Source organism: Leucopleurus acutus (genome assembly GCF_964270905.1).
Source record: "Leucopleurus acutus genome assembly, chromosome: 13".
NCBI lineage: Eukaryota > Metazoa > Chordata > Mammalia > Artiodactyla > Delphinidae > Leucopleurus > Leucopleurus acutus.
The window spans coordinates 61,307,833-61,325,429 of NC_139155.1; the positions used below are offsets into that span (position 1 = coordinate 61,307,833).

At 44.7% G+C, this 17,597-nt stretch overlaps 1 protein-coding gene across 4 annotated transcripts in view; it reads right to left on the reverse strand.

Moving 5' to 3' along the window:
• Window positions 1-428: 428 nt before the first annotated feature.
• The window catches only part of PIEZO2 (piezo type mechanosensitive ion channel component 2), a gene marked incomplete at its 5' end in the record, with an annotated part of 335,237 nt that continues 318,068 nt past the window's right edge, over window positions 429-17,597 (reverse strand). For all 4 annotated transcript variants that reach the window (XM_082853234.1, XM_082853232.1, XM_082853233.1 and 1 more), the window contains 9 exons: window positions 429-911; window positions 2,172-2,355; window positions 3,367-3,446; window positions 4,647-4,775; window positions 6,946-7,118; window positions 8,308-8,400; window positions 8,697-8,885; window positions 9,983-10,130; window positions 12,497-12,655. In XM_082853234.1, the coding sequence (XP_082709360.1) occupies window positions 659-911; window positions 2,172-2,355; window positions 3,367-3,446; window positions 4,647-4,775; window positions 6,946-7,118; window positions 8,308-8,400; window positions 8,697-8,885; window positions 9,983-10,130; window positions 12,497-12,655 (1,408 nt within the window). In that variant the 3' untranslated portion in view covers window positions 429-658. The remainder of the gene's footprint in view (window positions 912-2,171; window positions 2,356-3,366; window positions 3,447-4,646; window positions 4,776-6,945; window positions 7,119-8,307; window positions 8,401-8,696; window positions 8,886-9,982; window positions 10,131-12,496; window positions 12,656-17,597) is intronic.

Here is a 17,597-nt window from a genome sequence, read left to right on the forward strand (position 1 = left end):
TGCTGTTTTTTCCTGAGAGGTCACTGGTGTTTAATGGAAAGACGTCTCACTAGTCTTCAGTTAAGGTAAGGCAGTAAGTGTCACTAATGTTATGTTTTTGCTTAGGATGAGGCTTATCCTTCCACTGGCATCGCCATGGGTCACTGGCCCCCTCCCTGTTTCCCCTCTAGACATATGGGTAGGAGTTTTCAGTCCCCGTTCTGTTGCATATTCGGGGTGCAGGGCCCCCGTCCTCCTCACAGCAGTGTCCCCTTGGCCGCAGAGCCCCGTGCATTGCGTTGCATTGTAGCGTCTCTTCGGAGGGCGCCGCCCCTCACAGGAGAAGGCCTCTCCTTCCTTCTCCTCCTGTTCTGTTCCTCTGAGGGACGAGACCCATCAGTGACTCCAACACGTAGTCCATCAGACTGCAAGACACCGGCACTAAAACATAAAGCGAGTAGCCCTGATTTCAGAGGAATGGAATTCCAAAGGACTTTTCGAGAGTACCTCTGCTCGTAGCTCTGAGGGCAAAAGGAAGCCCAGTCCTTCTGCAGCAGTCAGAAGAGAGACTGTTTCCACCGAATTAGAAATGCTTAGCTCTTAGGAGAGTTTTGTGCTTTTCTTTTTTTCTTTGGAAAATTCCAATGTGAACTTGGCTTGTGGTCTGTGGCCTGGGGCGTCAGTTTGTTTTCTCCCTGGTCCATTTGATCATGGTTTCTGGAGAACGGTACAGGAATATTAATTTGGCATAGAGGTCCTCCTCCAGTTCCAGCTCCCCGGTCTCTCGAACTAAAAATATATCTGTGCATAACTTCAAAATCCGATCCACATTCGGAAGCTCTTCAAACATGATGGAGTGAGAAATCCCGCTGAAGAATTCACGGACAAACTTCCCAATCACCAGGACCACTGAAGCGTAGAGGCCCATGATACTGAAAAAAAAAAAATGAGGTAGAAATGTATCTGGCCGTTACATATGGTTAAGAGAACATGCCTAAAAGAAAAAAAAATTGAACATTTTCCCTCAAATGCCATAAAAGACATGATAGACTTACCAAGGCTTAAGTTGTTTCCCCTTGGTGAAAACATTGACCTTTCTGCTGATTAAAGGGTAATGCATGCTTTTTTTAAAAACAATTACACATTACAGAACTGTAGGACTTGAAAAATGCAAGTCCTTTGAAATCTTACATTCTGGAAACAACCAATGTTAATAGTTTCGTGTATGAACCTCTGGTGGTTTTACTGCGTATATTATATGCATAAGCTACGTAACATATCTGGTAGATAGAGGGGTGGGATGGAGGGGTGGGATGGGGGGGTGGGAGGGAGACGCAAGAGGGAGGAGATATGGGGATATGTGTATGTGTATAGCTGATTCACTTTGTTATAAAGTAGAAAATAACATACCATTATAAAGCAATTATAATCCAATAAAGATGTTGAAAATATATATATATGATAGAAATGCAATTATTTTATACACTTTTCTGTACCCAGGACTTTCTCAGGGATTCATGTTTATAATAAAATGCTGGATAGACAGTGATTTCTTAAGAGGCTCATTCTGGGAAGAAGAAAACTTTGTACTAGCATCTTATAGGGGGTGTGCCTGTCCTAGGGTTGAAGTGTCAGAACATGGAGAAATGGTAACATCGGGCATGTCCCAAACTGTGATTTCTACCTGACTCTCCATCTGTTCAGGTCAGAAGGCAATGTTAGCAGAAAAGAGAGAACTCTGCCTATTTCTAGTTTAAGCCCTGAATTGCACTAAACTGTGCTGTAACAGGAAGGAATAGTTAAGAAGCTGGAAATATGGCTTCTGGTCCTATGCTTGGTGGTGGGACTCACACAAGGCAGTTTTGACTTCTTTGGGACTCTGGTTCCTCAGTTTTTAGAACGAAGGGCCCTGTGACAAACCATAATGGAAAGAAAAAAAAAAAAAATATATATATATATATATGAATAACTGAATCACTTTGCTGTACAGAAGAAATTAACACAACACTGTAAATCAACTAGACTTCAATAAAATTAAAAAAAAAATAAAATGAAGGGCCAAGGATCTGTGAATTCTAATAATGCAGCTATAGAATTTTAGAATTCTAAGAAGATAAAAGACTTCCCATCCTCAACTTGGTGTGATACATAAGTGGGATCTCGTAACTGTTAATGGTGAAATGGTTCCTTACCCGTAGCCGGCCAGGAACCCCAGGCTTGGGGGGCTGACCTTGTCATTGAAGACCACCAGCTCCAGGGCCTGCGCATGCTGGTTGTAGATTCTATTCCCAGTCAAGTTGAGAACCCACCACTCACTGTTGGATTTAGTTGTATTGTCTCTGGACAGAATAATGGTGATGTTCATGAAATTATTTTCTGGAGGAGAGACATGAAATCAAATTAGCAGGAGAGTTTATGGATTTAATGCACTTCAGCCATTCTCGGATGAACCAGGATGGCCTGGTTGGTACCCATGGCATCTGGTTCCAGGATGGGGACACACGGGCACATCGGCTCTGTGAGAGGAAAAGGAGGAGGGGGCCTGGCCGTGGGGGTCTCTCTCTTTCTCTAAGAGGCCAGTCCTGTTGCTACATGAGACAGCAGCAAAGTCACAGGGTGAATGGAGACCCATCACCGGAGCATCTTGGCTGACAATTCCAAACAACTAATTAGACATTTAAAAACCCCAGTAGCTGTTGATGGAACTGATGGATTCCTTCATGTTACCACCGTTTACTGAGTGCCTTCCAGGAGGAAGGTGCTCCAGGAGGTGCTAAGGGGTCACCAGGTTGCACGCAGCCTGGTTCAATGGGAAAGGCCATGCACACAAGCACTATTTATGGGCACGTGGCAACCCCCGGCAATGACAAGGTCTGTTAGCTGGGGTCGACCACTTCTGGGTGGTATGATCCCTGAAGACTTCCCAGAGGAGGTGACTTTTTTGCTGGCTGAGAGCTTTAATAGATGGAGCCCTACTACTGGTACTCAGTCACCCTCGGGCTGAATCAAGTCCATTTCCTGCCATCTTTTTATTCTTATCGTGGGGCCTTCAGAGTTAACGCTGTATTAGGCAGTTTTCTGCCCAAGATACGGTTGCTAATAGAAATAAACAGATTCTGATGAATCAGTTAACATGTCACTGAACGTGGATTTAAGTCAATCAAGTTCTATATCAATGAACAAAGGAAGATGAAGAACATGCCCCCAGGTGAGTAAATGATCCTTCTTGCTGGTGGACACAGCTCAGAGCCTTATGCTTCTTGCAAACCACGTCACAGGGGGAAGAAAACTGGAAAGGAGCTTGATAAAGGCTGAAAAGGCAAACTACAGACATTGAATAAAAGAAAGATTAAGAAACGTTCTGAAACAATTCCTTCTCATTCTTACCAGATAAAAGTTGCTTTATGGGTTTGGAGTTAGAGTCACTGGGTGCTTTCACGTAGTATGGGTAAATCCTTTCTATGGTCCTGGGCATTAAGAGAAAAAAGGGTAATTAAGTTTTAGTTGTTTTACCCATGCAAAATTGTTTTTTTGTTGTTCTTGTTGCTGTTTTTGACCTCATCTCAAACAAGTAATGGGGAGAGTCTTCCTATAACTACGCGATGTGCAGTCATCATAGTTTATCGGTTTCCATTAAAATGAGAAGTCTCTGAAGCCGAATAAATTCACCAGGTTCTAACCAGACACTCATGCCAACTCTGTACACAAGCTGGTTAATGGCTTAAAAACTGCTGCAGAGATTTTCCCACATCTGTGACTTTTCTGAAGCCGGGGGCTGTCTTTCTTGCTAGGATCCTACCACTCTTCCAATTTTAATTCTTGGGATTCCAAAACTCTCTCTAGTGAAGTGGGCTGCCCGAGCAGATCCAGAGACGGGAGTGAGGGGCGGGGGGGGGGGGGGGCAGAGGACTGGCATCCTAGCCCTTAGCCCACCCTGCGCACGGGCCACTCCATCTTTCCAGGGCTGTTTTCTCATCCAGGAAGTGATGGGGGAGGATCTGACGGTTCTCAGGGGCCCTTAGTGTTTAGTGATTGACAAGGGGTGCTTTAGGGACCATGTCTGAGGGCTGCATCGTGGCAGTCCTCACACTCAGCACTTTGACCCCGGGCTGGGGCAGACAGGGGACAGAGCTGGGCTGCGGCTGGTGGGCGTCTGGAATACTTTACTTAGCAGTTTTGGACCAATGGCAGTGTTTTTCTCCTGCTGGTTCTCATGTTACAATCTAAACATCACAGCTCAGATGTTTGGAGTGGAGTATTGTGTGGCAGGATAATATATTAAGATACAGTTTTTTCCCTCAAATTTCCACCCACCCCCTTGCCGCCTTCTCATGCCCATTTGTTAGCCAGGCATTTGGTGCCCCAGGGACAGGAGTAATAGTAGAAAAGGGTCTCCCAGGGCCTTTCCCTGGCTTTTGGTGATTACGGTCAGATGAGAGCAAGGTTTGCTCCCCAGAGAAGAGGTCAGTCGTCCCCGGACGAGCTGGGCAGGGGGGGCGGGAGGAGAGCAGATGCGCTTTGATCCAGCCCATCAGGGACTCTAAGGACAGGCTCACTTGAGTTACCAAAGAAGGAAGAAATGGCGTTTCTTGCACACACGTATTTGTAGAGGAGGTTTGGACCAGATACACCTTCTAACACTGTATTAAAAATGACAATCAACTTACACTGGCGTTTTGGAACTTTCTGTGTTGTTGCCAGCTATCATTTTAGCAATGTGCTCTCGTGTCGTATTTTTAAGAGGAAAAGAAAGCTTATCTGTTGCTATTTCGGCTTTTGCACCCAGACTCATGTTTCTGTGAAGAAAAAAAAAAGAGCTCAATGTCAGTGGTTATTCAGAAGTCTGCAGGAGAGGTTAAAAACTCACTGAACTATTGATCTCACCAAGTTTCACTGTGTCCACAACTGTCAACCTCAACCTGTCCTCCTCACCTTTACAGCCAGCCTCTTAGACATCCAGGGAGGCCTCAGACACCTTTAACACAGATACAGGTGAGGAGGAGGGTGTGGGGACACAAGAAATCCCTGATGATCTAACAGGGATTCTGAAACACTTCATGTTAACCCAGTGACGTTAGTCTCCATGGGGACTCAGAGAATCTATGTTTTAAAAAGAACGTTCACAATGAGATATCACCTCACACCTGTCAGAATGGCATGATGCCCATCATTAAAAAGACAAGAGTTACCAAGTGCTGGTGAGGAGAAAAGGGGACCCTTGTGCACTGTTGGTGGGAATGTAAGTCGCTGCAGCCACTATGGAGAACAGTTTGGAGGTTCCTCAAAAAGTTAAAAATAGAGCTACCATGTAACTGAGCAATCCCACTTCTGGGTATTTTTCCAAAGCAAATGAAAACACTAACTTGATATCTGCACCCCCATGTTCACTGCAGCATTATTTACAATAGCCAAGATACAGAAGCAACCTAAGTACATTGACAGATAAATGAATAAAGAAGATGTCACACACACACACACACAGGAATATTCAGCCATAAAAAAAGAATGAAATCTTGCTATTTGTGATAGCCTAATGCCATCAGGTTTCATCCAGGTTAAGTGAAATAAGTCAGAAATACTATATAATCTCATTTGTATGTGGAATCTAAAAATAAAAACATAAAACCTGAACTCATAGATACAGAGAATGAATTGGTGGTTCCCAGAGGTGGGGTGGTGGTGAACGAAATGGGTGAAGGGGGTCAAAGGGCACAAATTCCAGTTATAACATGAGTAAGTCCTGGGGATGTGATGTACAGCATGGTGACTATAGTTAATAATACTGTACTGTATATTTGAAAGTTGCTAAACGAGTAGCTCTTAAAAGTTCTCACAGGGAAAAAATTTTTGGTAACTGTGTGGTGATGGATGTTAACTAGACTTCTTGTGATCATTTTGAAACGTATACAAATATCAAATCATTATGTTGCACCCCTGTAACTAAAATAATGCTACATGTCAATTATATCTCAATCAAAAGCAGAATGTTCAATCAGAAATTGATTTTTAATTTCTTTTGGTGGCTCTTCAAAGGAAGGGCTAGGAAGTGCATTTTTGCCAGTACAGAATTCCACGTGAGGAGTCTGGGACATTGAAAAGGAGAAAATAAGATTAAAGAAGGAGTTCTTTAAATTCTGAGCAGCGTCCTTCAACATACTTCTTACTACTTCCTTGTGAAGTCAGATTCTAGAAGGCTTTCTTCCTTACCTATCATGATTCTTTCTTAATTCCAACCAAGAAGCTGGTATTGTGGACCCAACAAACCTATCACGGGACTGCCCAGAGTCCTGAGTCACAGCCTGTCATGAAGGAAACTGAGCTAATCAGACCGGGTATTACGTCCAGGCCCCCCAACGGCCCCCCGGACACGTCGGGCTTTCGGATGCAAGAACGTTTTGCGAGACGTGCTGCGTGGTGGCCGCAGGCTGGCCAGAGGCTCAGATGGGGTGGGAAGGAATCTCCCTGCTCTCCCGTCCTGGGACTGCCCAGAGGCTCTCCCAGCTCAGGCTCGGAGAAAAGAGGTGCTGGGGCTCCCCAAGTGCTGGAGGCCGGCAAGGGAGAATCAGGGTTCCCAGCGCTGCAAGTCTTTTGTGATTAAGACCAGACCCCCAAGCTCGGGGAAATCTTACACTTCACCTGACTCAGTTTCATGTTATGAGTCATCACCCTCTTTCTTTTCTCTCCACCTTTCTCTCTTGGTCACAGATCTCATTGCCAGCCTCTTTAAAGCTGAAGTTAGTAGAAAAAAAGGAAAACTAAGAAGTTCTTCGTTTTGTCAATGATTCCCAGGCAAATCATTATTTAATAAACAAAAATGTTAGCTGTAGCATCGAATGAATGTTCCCAGGAAGTAATGTGAACCAAGATCAGAATTAATCTGAGGTGTGTATCCTTCCACACCCCCCAACCCCCGCCCCGAGTTCAGGTTGGGGAAGGGGGAATTATGCATGGAAATACAGTAACTACCTCTGCACACTCCATGAAAAAACAACAGAGAAGCTACTATTGGGATCCATGAGCTCGTGTATCATTTTCTGCTTACTGGGAGGGCTGATGGTCCACAAAGAATTTGAGTTTCCTTCCAGTTCTGCTACTGTTATGTCTTCTTTTTCATAATTTTCCAGAAATTGCATAGCACCCTGTGTGCACACAAATACACTTGCATAAACAGATACATACTTGAGGATGTGTAAGGAAGTAACTACTCTTCCCTTTGACCGTATCCAGGGGGAATCTCTTCCTCTGAAAGGCACCTCCCTACAATGGGTTGCCTGGTATGTTCTGACACTATCAGCTCCAGTCACATCACCAAACCCCAGTGGTGATGTTGCCACACCCACGGCCATGGAATCATTCCAATGAAACAGTAAAGAAAAATCAGATGATTTAGTGTCATTTTTTCCTTCCCACTAAAGAAAGACATTGATCAGCTATTGGGGAACGTCCATCTCATGAGAGAGTCAAATTTAATCCACCCAGGACATCGGGGCCCTTCCTCACAGCTGTGCACTCCTCAAGATTACTTTTGACAGTGTGCACTTAACAGGCCGATCATTTTACAAAAGAGAACAGCATCTGTTTGCCTAATCACTTTAGTTAAATAAAAAGCATCATCTGTAAAGCCATTTTAATTATGAAAAATCATGCTACCATCTTATTAAAAGCATGGAATGTAGAGAAAAGGACGATGTCCACCACAGCTCTGTCACCAGAACATCATCCCTGTTTTATACAGTAGAGGATGCATATCTTCATTTTTTTAAATCATTTAAAAATAATAGTGTCTTTTTAAAGTTATGTTTCATTTTGAGAAATTTTCGTGCCATGAAATCATCTTTGTAATGATTATCTTATTACAAAGGAAGTTGCCTGAAAAATCTGCTGTAATTGATTCACTCATTCCCTACTTGTTGAATCCCAAATTGCCTCTAGTTCTTACTAACGCGGAGCGTGCCACCACAAACAGGCACCTCGTGGAGCTTTTCCATATTTTGAATGATTTCCTTAGGATAGATTCCCTACCAGTTAAAGGGATCAATATCTACCACAATTTAAAAAATTTATAAAGGATCAACACCTGTTGTGCTTATCATGAAAATACTCTGAATTAGAAATATGTTTATTATCACATGTCTGATAATATAGACATAACATCTTAGACGATCAAAGCGGCCAGTGGCCAGGAACCTGCTGTGTGTGACTAATAACCCCCAGAAAGTCCTGCCCACGGGCTCAGGCCATGGTAAAGTGGTGAATAAATAAGGTGACAACAGTCAGCTGGTCGATATGACAGGTGTTCATCGAGACCGACTCCATGCATTTACTTACAGTGTCCTTAGAAAAAGCTTTAATAAATTTATTAAACTTTGGCTGGTCCATAACTTTCAGCTGGCTTTGCTGGGCACTCATTGTGAAAATAGGCTGGAAAACAAAGACACACAGGATGGTTACTATTCCAAAGCACTTCTCTGCATCCTGGGTTCTAAGAAAAATATTAGGTCGTGTATCACCCGCAACTAGAACAGAACTCTCCCTTCACTGTCTTCTGCACCTTAGCTCACGTATCACATATTTGCAGAACAGTCAAAATTCAGACAGAAAATATGCCCGCAAAACCTAAGTAAGTCCGCTGGGTGGTTATCGGGGAAAAGCACGGCTGGGCAAGGCACTGGCAGGGGCCGGGGGAGGGGGGAGACCCCGGAGGGAGGCGCGGTTACCTGGTACCCGCCCAGGGTAATTGTGACCGAGACGTCCAGGGGCTGGTTGATGACCCCGGCGACAGATTTGACCAGAGACATGAAGAGCAGAGGGAACCAGACAATACAGATGAGCAGGACGATGATCATCCCCCCCATCCCGTACTTGACCACCTTCTTCTTCTTCTGCCCCCGGGGCTGCGGGTACCTCTGCAACAGAAGGGCCACGCGCTCAGGCAGGGTCCCCGGGGAGAAGCGGGTGGGGGAAGGGCGGGCGCTCTAACCACGGGGTCCGCCCTGGATTGGGTCCTGAATCTGCTCTGAATCCACTCTGTCCCAACCCGGGAACAAGGCAGGCAGTGATGCAGGGCTGCGAGGATCCCGCTACACGGAGCACAGGGTCCATCACGGCCTGAGCGGCTTTCTCCTTAACAGGGCTGTGTGGGTTTGCTGGGGGCTGACCTATGGACCAAAGGACCAAAGCCTCTGCTGAATAAACCTCTGGTTTTAAGGGATCAGGCGAGATAAGGATATTTTAAATTCCTGAATATTCAAAACCTGTGCCTTTCAATGGGCTCCTCCCCAGCATGGTGGGCAGAAAACATTTTAACTTCATTCATGACACACGTTGTCAGGACCACGCTGTCCAAGCTGGAATCACCTCTGTTTGCTGCATCAAGGGCTCCCCAGCCCCAAGCTCAGGCTGCGGGCGGTGGAGGGCCCAGCTTTGCCACGTGTTGTGGAAACCGCTCGGTCTACAGGCCTGTTCCTTGCTTAGCTGCTGCTTCTCCAGGACCTGTTTCCCTTCAGGGCTACTCAGGAGGCTGGACTACATCCCTTAAATAACAGTAATTCTATCCATATGTCAACCTTCATATCCAACCTAGCAGAATATGCAAATATTTGCAGTTCAATTTCCTTTGCACAGGATGTTACATTGTCTGTCCCTCATCAAAGAGTAATCAGAGGCTGACCCTGAGTCCCAGCCACCTGACCCCACTTTTCTCCAGCACATCTCATTGCCTCTTGCTCTCAAATGAGCCACTTCAGAATTATTGGGTTGTACAGCAATACACCTTCTTCTTAACCACAATATACAGCTGCCAGAAGAAGAACAAATCTGGATGCTATTCTCACTAAGGCAGGTCCAAGATTCCTAACTCGCGTGGGGTGAAATCAATGGGGCATTTATAGGTCCTAGTAGTTTCTGCTTCATTTATTTGGCCAGAAAATTTGCAGAAGTTCCTATTAATAACAGCCTATATCTAAGAGAAACAAATAGGGCTAAGGCATCATTATTGGCTTACTTTTTCCGACTCCCGCCAACACTTGAGGATGAATATGTGAGCATAGATGTCCTCCACACAGATCCAGCTGGACAGGCTCAGGGTCGTGTCTGTCCACACCCAGTCCATCACGGCCCTCAGCTCCGTCAGAAAAGGGACGAGGCGGAACCTAGCAGGAACCATGTCCTGTTACAGGGACAGTTGTGGGATGGGCCCCCATCACCTGGCCAACCCCGAGGGCTCATGGAGGTCCTGATTGTTTCAGCCCTTACAACTTAGAAAAAATTCTCAAGGTGACCATTATGGTCAGATCCAACTTGGAATACAACTGCTTTTCATTGTAAGTCCAATAAAGGATTTTTGTCTTTTGACAAAAATACCTTTTTGAAAAAGGTATTTTTCATTTTTAAGATTAATTTTTTTCTTTTTTTTTTTTTCTGCTAATGATCTTAACAAACTGGAATTCCCTTTTCAAATAAGTTTGAAGGGTCTTCAGTTTCTTTCATTAAAGTCATGGTTTTCATTGTACAAATCTTTCACTTCTTTGGCTACATTTATCTTTGGCTAAATTTAACATACAACTGATTTCTATATGTTGATTTTATATCCTGCAACTTCACTGAATGAAAATGTTGATTAGTTCCAACAGGTTTTGAGTGAGTCTTTAGGATTTTCTCTATATAAAGATCATATGGGGGGGAGGGATAAATTAGGAGGTTGGAATTAACATCTATACACTATATATATAAAATAGCTAACCAACAAGGACCTACTGTATAGCACAGGGAACCATACTCAGTATTTTGTAATAACCTATAAGGTGTGTGTGTGTGTGTGTGTGTGTGTGTGTGTGTGTGTGTGTGTGTATACCAGAATCACTTTGCTGTACAGCAGAAAGTAACACGACATTGTAAGTCAACGATACCTCAGTTAAAAAAAAATTTTTAAAAAGGTCATGTCATCTGCAAACACAATTTTATTTATTTTTTCAAGTTGCTGATTTTGTTTTTTTTCTTTTCTCATTTTTTTTCTTCTTATTTTGGTGCCCTTCTTTCACTCAACATTTTTTGTTTTTTAAATTTTATTTTATATTGGAGTATAGCTGATTTACAATGTTGTGTTAGTTTCAGGTGTACAGCAAAGTGATTCAGTTATACCTATACATGTATATATTCTTTTTCAAATTCCTTTCCCATTTAGGTTGTTAAAGAATATTGAGCAGAGTTCCCTGTGCTATACAGTAGGTTCTTGTTTGTTATCCATTTTAAATATAGCAGTGTGTACATTTCAATCCCAAACTCCCTAACTATCCCTTCCCCACTGGTAACCATAAGTTCATTCTTTAAGTCTGTGAGTCTGTTTCTGTTTTGTAAATAAGTTCATTTTAAACATTTGCTTCTGCTATGAGAATCTGCTGGTCGTAGGATTATTGAATTACGGGGGCTTTGCTGTCGAATGAGCTAGGGAAGGTTATACTCTTGGTCGGGGAAAGATGAGGACAGGTGAGAAAAGTCATCAGGCGTGGCCACGTCATCGGAGGCACAGCAGGGCCCACGGCTGGGGGACCTACTAGGTGACTGAGGCTATCGAGACCCTGGCTCAGTCCCTTGTATTTCAGCTGGAAATGGGATGGCCTGGGCTCCTCTGGGGTCTGGGTTTGGTCCTTGTTTCTTGACGGACACAGAGCTCCTTCCAGGCTGGGGCTCATCCCAGACCCTCCCAGCAGCTTGGGTTGCCACCCGGATTTCTCCCCTGAGCTCCTCAGCTTTGAAGGGAGTGCTATTCCACCCCCTTGAAGACGTGTCAGGCCCCCTCCCCACACGGGGCAGCATGCAGTGAAACTCTGACATGCGTGGTGGTTCTCAACATCCGAGCACACTCAACACTCCTCCATGACTGAGTCCCCAGTCCCCACGTCTGGTGCTCCAGGGGCCAGCAGTGCCCCAGCAGCCTGACCCTTCACCCTGTGGTATAATCTCCATGGGAACCGGGAGGGGATGCTCACACTGAAACCCTCACACAGAAGAACGAACATGTCCATGTGAGTGGTAATAACTTCCTACCAGGAACAGGCAAGTCGCGTGGCATTCAGGTTGACATTAGGTGACATTAGTGGAATCAGTGCCCCTCCCATGGATGGCTTGTTGCACAAGCAAAATTCCAGAGGCATTTTGGAACACTCCAGATTCCAAATATTCTGTTGCACTGTGCCCAGAATATATTAATACTTAGGATCATGGACCCCAATTTTTCATCCTGAAATATTATCAGTGTAATTATACATGATACAGAAATAGAAAACGAACCCACGCGGCTGACTTTAGAGCAGCATCCTGGCCAGGTGGGTGGAACCACACACAGAAAGGCGTTTCAAGGGCCACACATGCTCTCCTGTCAAACACTGTAGGAGCCCTGCAGGGACCCACATGCTGAGGTCACCAGCTTCTTCTCCACTCCCTCCCAGGGAGGGGACACAATGCCGTCCCGCGGCCAGCCCCGCTCTGTGAGTGGCTGTGACAGCACAGAGCGTCTCACCCTTGAAACAAGAAGAGATTGACGTAGTTGTAGCTCTTGGTGAGGAAGTTTCCGAGGACCCGCGTTGGGTAGCCGCAGCGGATCTGGTAGGCGGACAACCCGAAATACACGCATTTCACGAAGTACCAAAGCTGGGCGACCAGGTTCTGGCTGAACTTCCTGAGATGTGAAAACACAGAAAAGTGGAGGATGGAATACTCTTCTGGAACAAAAGGACACCAGTTTAGCATAAATTTAAAAAAGCCTAATGGCCCATCTGGCACTTAAAGACAATTCAGTAAATTCTCTCTACATAGTGGATCTCTTCAAAAGGCAAGAGGTGGGGTCAGAAAATCTAATGATTAAAAAAAATTGCTCTGAATGTGCCCCCAATTTATTAGAGAATTATTCGGTTGTTTCAGCCATAATTAAAATAAATGACGGTTAAGTGGATTTACTAGTAAACATTTTCTCAGGACTTTGATGGTGCCGCTATCATGGTCCAGATTGAAGCTCAACAAAGAAAAAACCAAAATGTGGTTTTTACTAGACAAGATGCATAATTTGGAAGATGTAGGAGAAAGAATTCTGAGAAATGAACCCCCATTTTTTTTTCTTTTGCTATACATACATAAGACAGGTCAGGGATTAATACATTTTTGACACCTGGATTTTGGTTCCAGTTCTGTTTGCTATGGAGTTTGTTCCTCAAGCCATCATTTTTCTAAACATCAATGTCTATATGAAAAGTTTCCCTCGCTCTAAAAATCCATGACTCTCTGATCTACTAACTTGTCTTTTTCTAATGACATCCTCAGAGCTAGAGATGGTAGTTCCTCCTCCTGGTGGACAGTTAATGAAGAGGCCCATAGTGTTGAACAGTTCATGAATGCTAGCGTAAGTCTGAGCAAAAGCTTAGTGGAACTAAATTTCACACTGGAAAAAAAATTAGAACACATTTTCAAAGAATGATGACCTATAGGATCATTTTTAACTTTGGATAAATGCGGCATCCTGTGAGTCTCAAACATGATTAGTACAAATTTTTAAAAATGAATCCGACTTTCAACTCAGTAAGACTTAAGTATAATCTTCCCTGTGTTTAAAATTAAGAGCGATACTTTAAGTTTTTTAGACAAAGCAGTGTATTACTCTTTATGTTGTATCCTGGATTTGTCTTATTAATTTTCAATTTTGTTATCAGAAGAAAACATGTACTATTTTTTCATTGAGAACAGCTATTCTTTAGTTGACAAGATCTAAGAACAAGCCAGGAGCATGTGGGCCTATGTGTCTGGGGGCCTAGAGGCCTCCACGTGGATGTCAGCAGCTAAAGATCTCAGAAATGTTGCTTCTGAGTGTCTCTGCTGTGGAGAAACCCAGTCTCGGTATTTCAGGACCTAATGAATTAGTTTAACTGCGTTTGACCATGGTGGGCGCTTGACAAGTTACCAGTAAGATAGCAGATACTTTACGGAGAGCCCCCATCAACTATCCAGTTCCTCATCTTTCTAGGAACTGTCCATATTGGTAAAACTCTAGGAAATCACATTTTTTTTAATCTCTCCAGGAAAATGCCCTTTGATTTTACAGATACTTGATATAAAAACTACATGGGAAAGAATTCTTCTATATTTATCAAAATTATAATCAAAGACTTAAAACTGTGTTGCCTTCTATTCTTTATAAAAGGTCCAACCCCTGTTTTACCTACTAAAAAAAATTCCCTTTCTATGATGTTAAAGTGGGTCAACTTGGAATAAGTACTAGTTAACCTACAGATCCTGAAGCAATCACGTTAACCGTAATTAGGGACACTGAGGTTGTCCTGTACTGGGAAGCGTTTGTCTGTGGCGTCTCTGCATGGTTTATTCCCGGAGGCTGGAGTCACGCCCTCCCGTCTCCCTCGGCACCTACCATGCAGAGCTGTGTAGACTGTAGGGAACCCTTGGATATTTGTGGGCTATATGGTGTGATGCACACAGAAAAAGCCATTTATCAGATAAATTATTCAAGATATCCGAGCTTCCTTGTCCTCAATGTTATGACCGGTAGCCCTAATTTTCTTCTATAGAGCTTAAAAGACTCCTAATCTATTTCTCCCCTTACGCTTTCCTTGTTTGGAAAGGATTTAGACAATATGACTATTAATCAATGGTTTCTCTTTAAACAATGAATGAAATTTTCAGTAAATTTGAAGGAAGAAAAATGAATTTTGGAGGTTAAAGAGTAGCAGCAGGGCTTCCCTCGTGGCGCAGTGGTTGAGAGTCCGCCTGCCGATGCAGGGGACACGGGTTCGTGCCCCGGTCCGGGAAGATCCCACATGCCGCGGAGCGGCTGGGCCCGTGAGCCATGGCCGCTGAGCCTGCGCGTCCGGAGCCTGTGCTCCGCAACGGGAGAGGCCACAGCAGTGAGAGGCCCGCGTACCACAAAAAAAAAAAAAAAAAAAAAAAAAATGTAGCAGCACAGTTTGAAATGTCAAGAAATTATGTTGTCACTGACATGCCGGCAGTGATGCCGGAGGCTCACCAATCCTAATATATCTTGAACTAAAGATCCAAAACCAAAGACAGATTAGTCTGTCGCACTAGGGATGGCCATTAGGTGAGACCCAAAGGTGAGATCCCAGGAGAACAGAGGACCTGTGTGGCCATAGTTTGGTGACTCTCACCGTGTCGGGAGCCTGGGAGCCCAGTGTGTGAAAGGCCGTGAAAGGCCGACAGGTCCTTGCTTTACTCACGTGGGTGTCACAGCCCTTTTCTCCTGGTCTGCTGCCCTGGACCTAAGAGGTGCTCGATAAACGTGAACTTGAATTGAATATGCACGATTTGTAAGACACCCCAGAGAAGCTCTCATTCATTCGGTCCTTATAGCAGATGTTTCAGCCGTGTTTGGTTGGCAGGCGTTGTCGCTAGGCTGTTGACCTCCTCAAAAACCTGGCAGGACAGCGTGGTCGCCAGAAGAATGCCCCCAGCCCCCACCCAAAGACGTGCACGTCCTAGTCCCCAGAACCTGGGAACGTGTGACCTCCCATGGCAAAGAGGACTTGACAGACGTGCTAAGGTCGGGGACCTGGAGAGGGGGAGCAACCGGGGCTGTCCAGGTGGCCTCAGTCAGTGAGTCCTTAGCGGGAGAGAGCCTTGCTCAGCCATGGGTGGAGGGAGACGCGGCAGGGGAACAGATGCTGGGTTTGAAGATGGAGGAGGAGACCACAGGTGCAGAGCATGGGCATCTCTAGAAGCTGGAAGAGGGCGGGAGGTGGATGCTCCCCTGGATCCCCCAGAAAGAACCACAGCCCTGCCCACACACGTGAATCAGTCCAGTGAGACCTGGGTCTGCCCCCTGACCTGCAGAACCGCAAGACGACACACCTGCATTGCTTTAAACTCTAACTTTGTAGTTTGTTACGGCAGCAACAGGACACCAATACAAGCAGGAATAACCAAACCATTTGCCGATTTGACCTAAAAGGACTAAAATGCTAAAAGGACTCTCAGTGGCTTCACTGTTGCAGTATTTCTGGGAGCTCTGGTCTCTGCTGGACCCCCTGTCAGGACATGGCAAAGATTTAGGCTCAAGGGCTCTGGAACTCTCTCTTGGGACTGGCTGGAATAATCAAATCCTTTTCACACTGCAGAGTGAAATAATAGGTTGTGTTACCTAAAAAAAAAAATCTTCCTGGAAGCAAGTACGGGATGCTTCCCATGGAGGCAGGAGTGCAATATACAGTAGGTGCAGTATACAGTAGGTGCAGTATACAGTAGCTGCAGCACACAGTAGGGCCAAGAGCCCTGGGGTTGGGGGTTGGTCCCTCCAGTAATTGGCTGAGTGACTCTGCGGAGGTCACACTTCCATATGGGCTCACCTGTCTTCATCTGGAAAATTAGACAGTAGGTCTAGAAAGCTTTTAGGTCTTTTCTTCTCTGAAATTAAGAATTTCAATGAGAGCTGCCGAAGCATGCCTCCTTGATGCTTTTAAATATCAGACAAATTACCAAAATTCACCGTCCAGCTATCCTGGGTGTTAAATTTGGCCTATTTCTCTGCTTTGAGAGATAGCTATAATTAAATATTTACAGAGAAAATTGTACTTATTCTATTTTAAAGACTAACAAATAAGGGACTTCCCTGGTGGCGTAGTGGTTAAGAATCCGCCTGCCAATGCTGGGGACACGGGTTCTAGCCCTGGTCTGGGACGATCCCACAAGCCACAGAGCAACTAATCCCGTGTGCCACAACTACAGAGCCCACGTGCCACAACTACGGAAGCCCACGCACCTAGAGCCCATGATCCACAACAAGAGAAGCCACCGCAATGAGAAGCCCGCGCACCGCAACAAAGGGTCGCCCCTGCTCGCTGCAACTAGAAAAGGCCTGCGCGTAGCAACGAAGACCCAACGCAGCCAAAAATAAATTTTAAAAAAACCAACTCTTTAAAAAAAATAAGATTCACAATGTTCTCATGACCAAATTCTAATATTTTTACACACGGCTTGCCCTATTCTGAATTATCTTTACCATGTGAGCTACATTTCCTCCCCTAGTTTGCGGTGCGGAATGGAAGGCTTACGGAGCTATTGGGTGTCTTCTGAGTAACAACCCTTTATATAGTTAGTTCTACTTTAGACTCAGGAAAGATTATCCTAATTCCAATTTTCCTTTTAAAATATTTTCATTGCCACCATTTATTATCACAAAGCAATGATCCCCTCGACTGAGGTCAAAAAGTCAGCCTGAACGTTCAGGTGGGGGCAGACGTCAGTCTAGCCACTGGTAGAAGAGACTTGGTTTCCTCGTGGAGAATTACATCTGAGTCGGTTTCTGAACAACATTAGGAAAATCCATTTGCATTACTTGCTACTCCAAAAACGGTGCTCACCAGCTTGACGGACAGGTTATTCCCAAGGCTTGGCTGTGAATGACTCATGAGGTCTGATAAAGAGATCAAACTGATGGTACACATGAAGCCCTTCTCATGACATGTTCTTAAAAAGGTCACTCCTCTCATGTTATATGGACAGTTCCCTGCTCCCCTTCTGCAGACCCTTTGCTTTCATCGTCTACCAGAGCCGATACCAGGCACACCTCCTTTTACCGCGCTTCACAGATACTGTGATTTTTA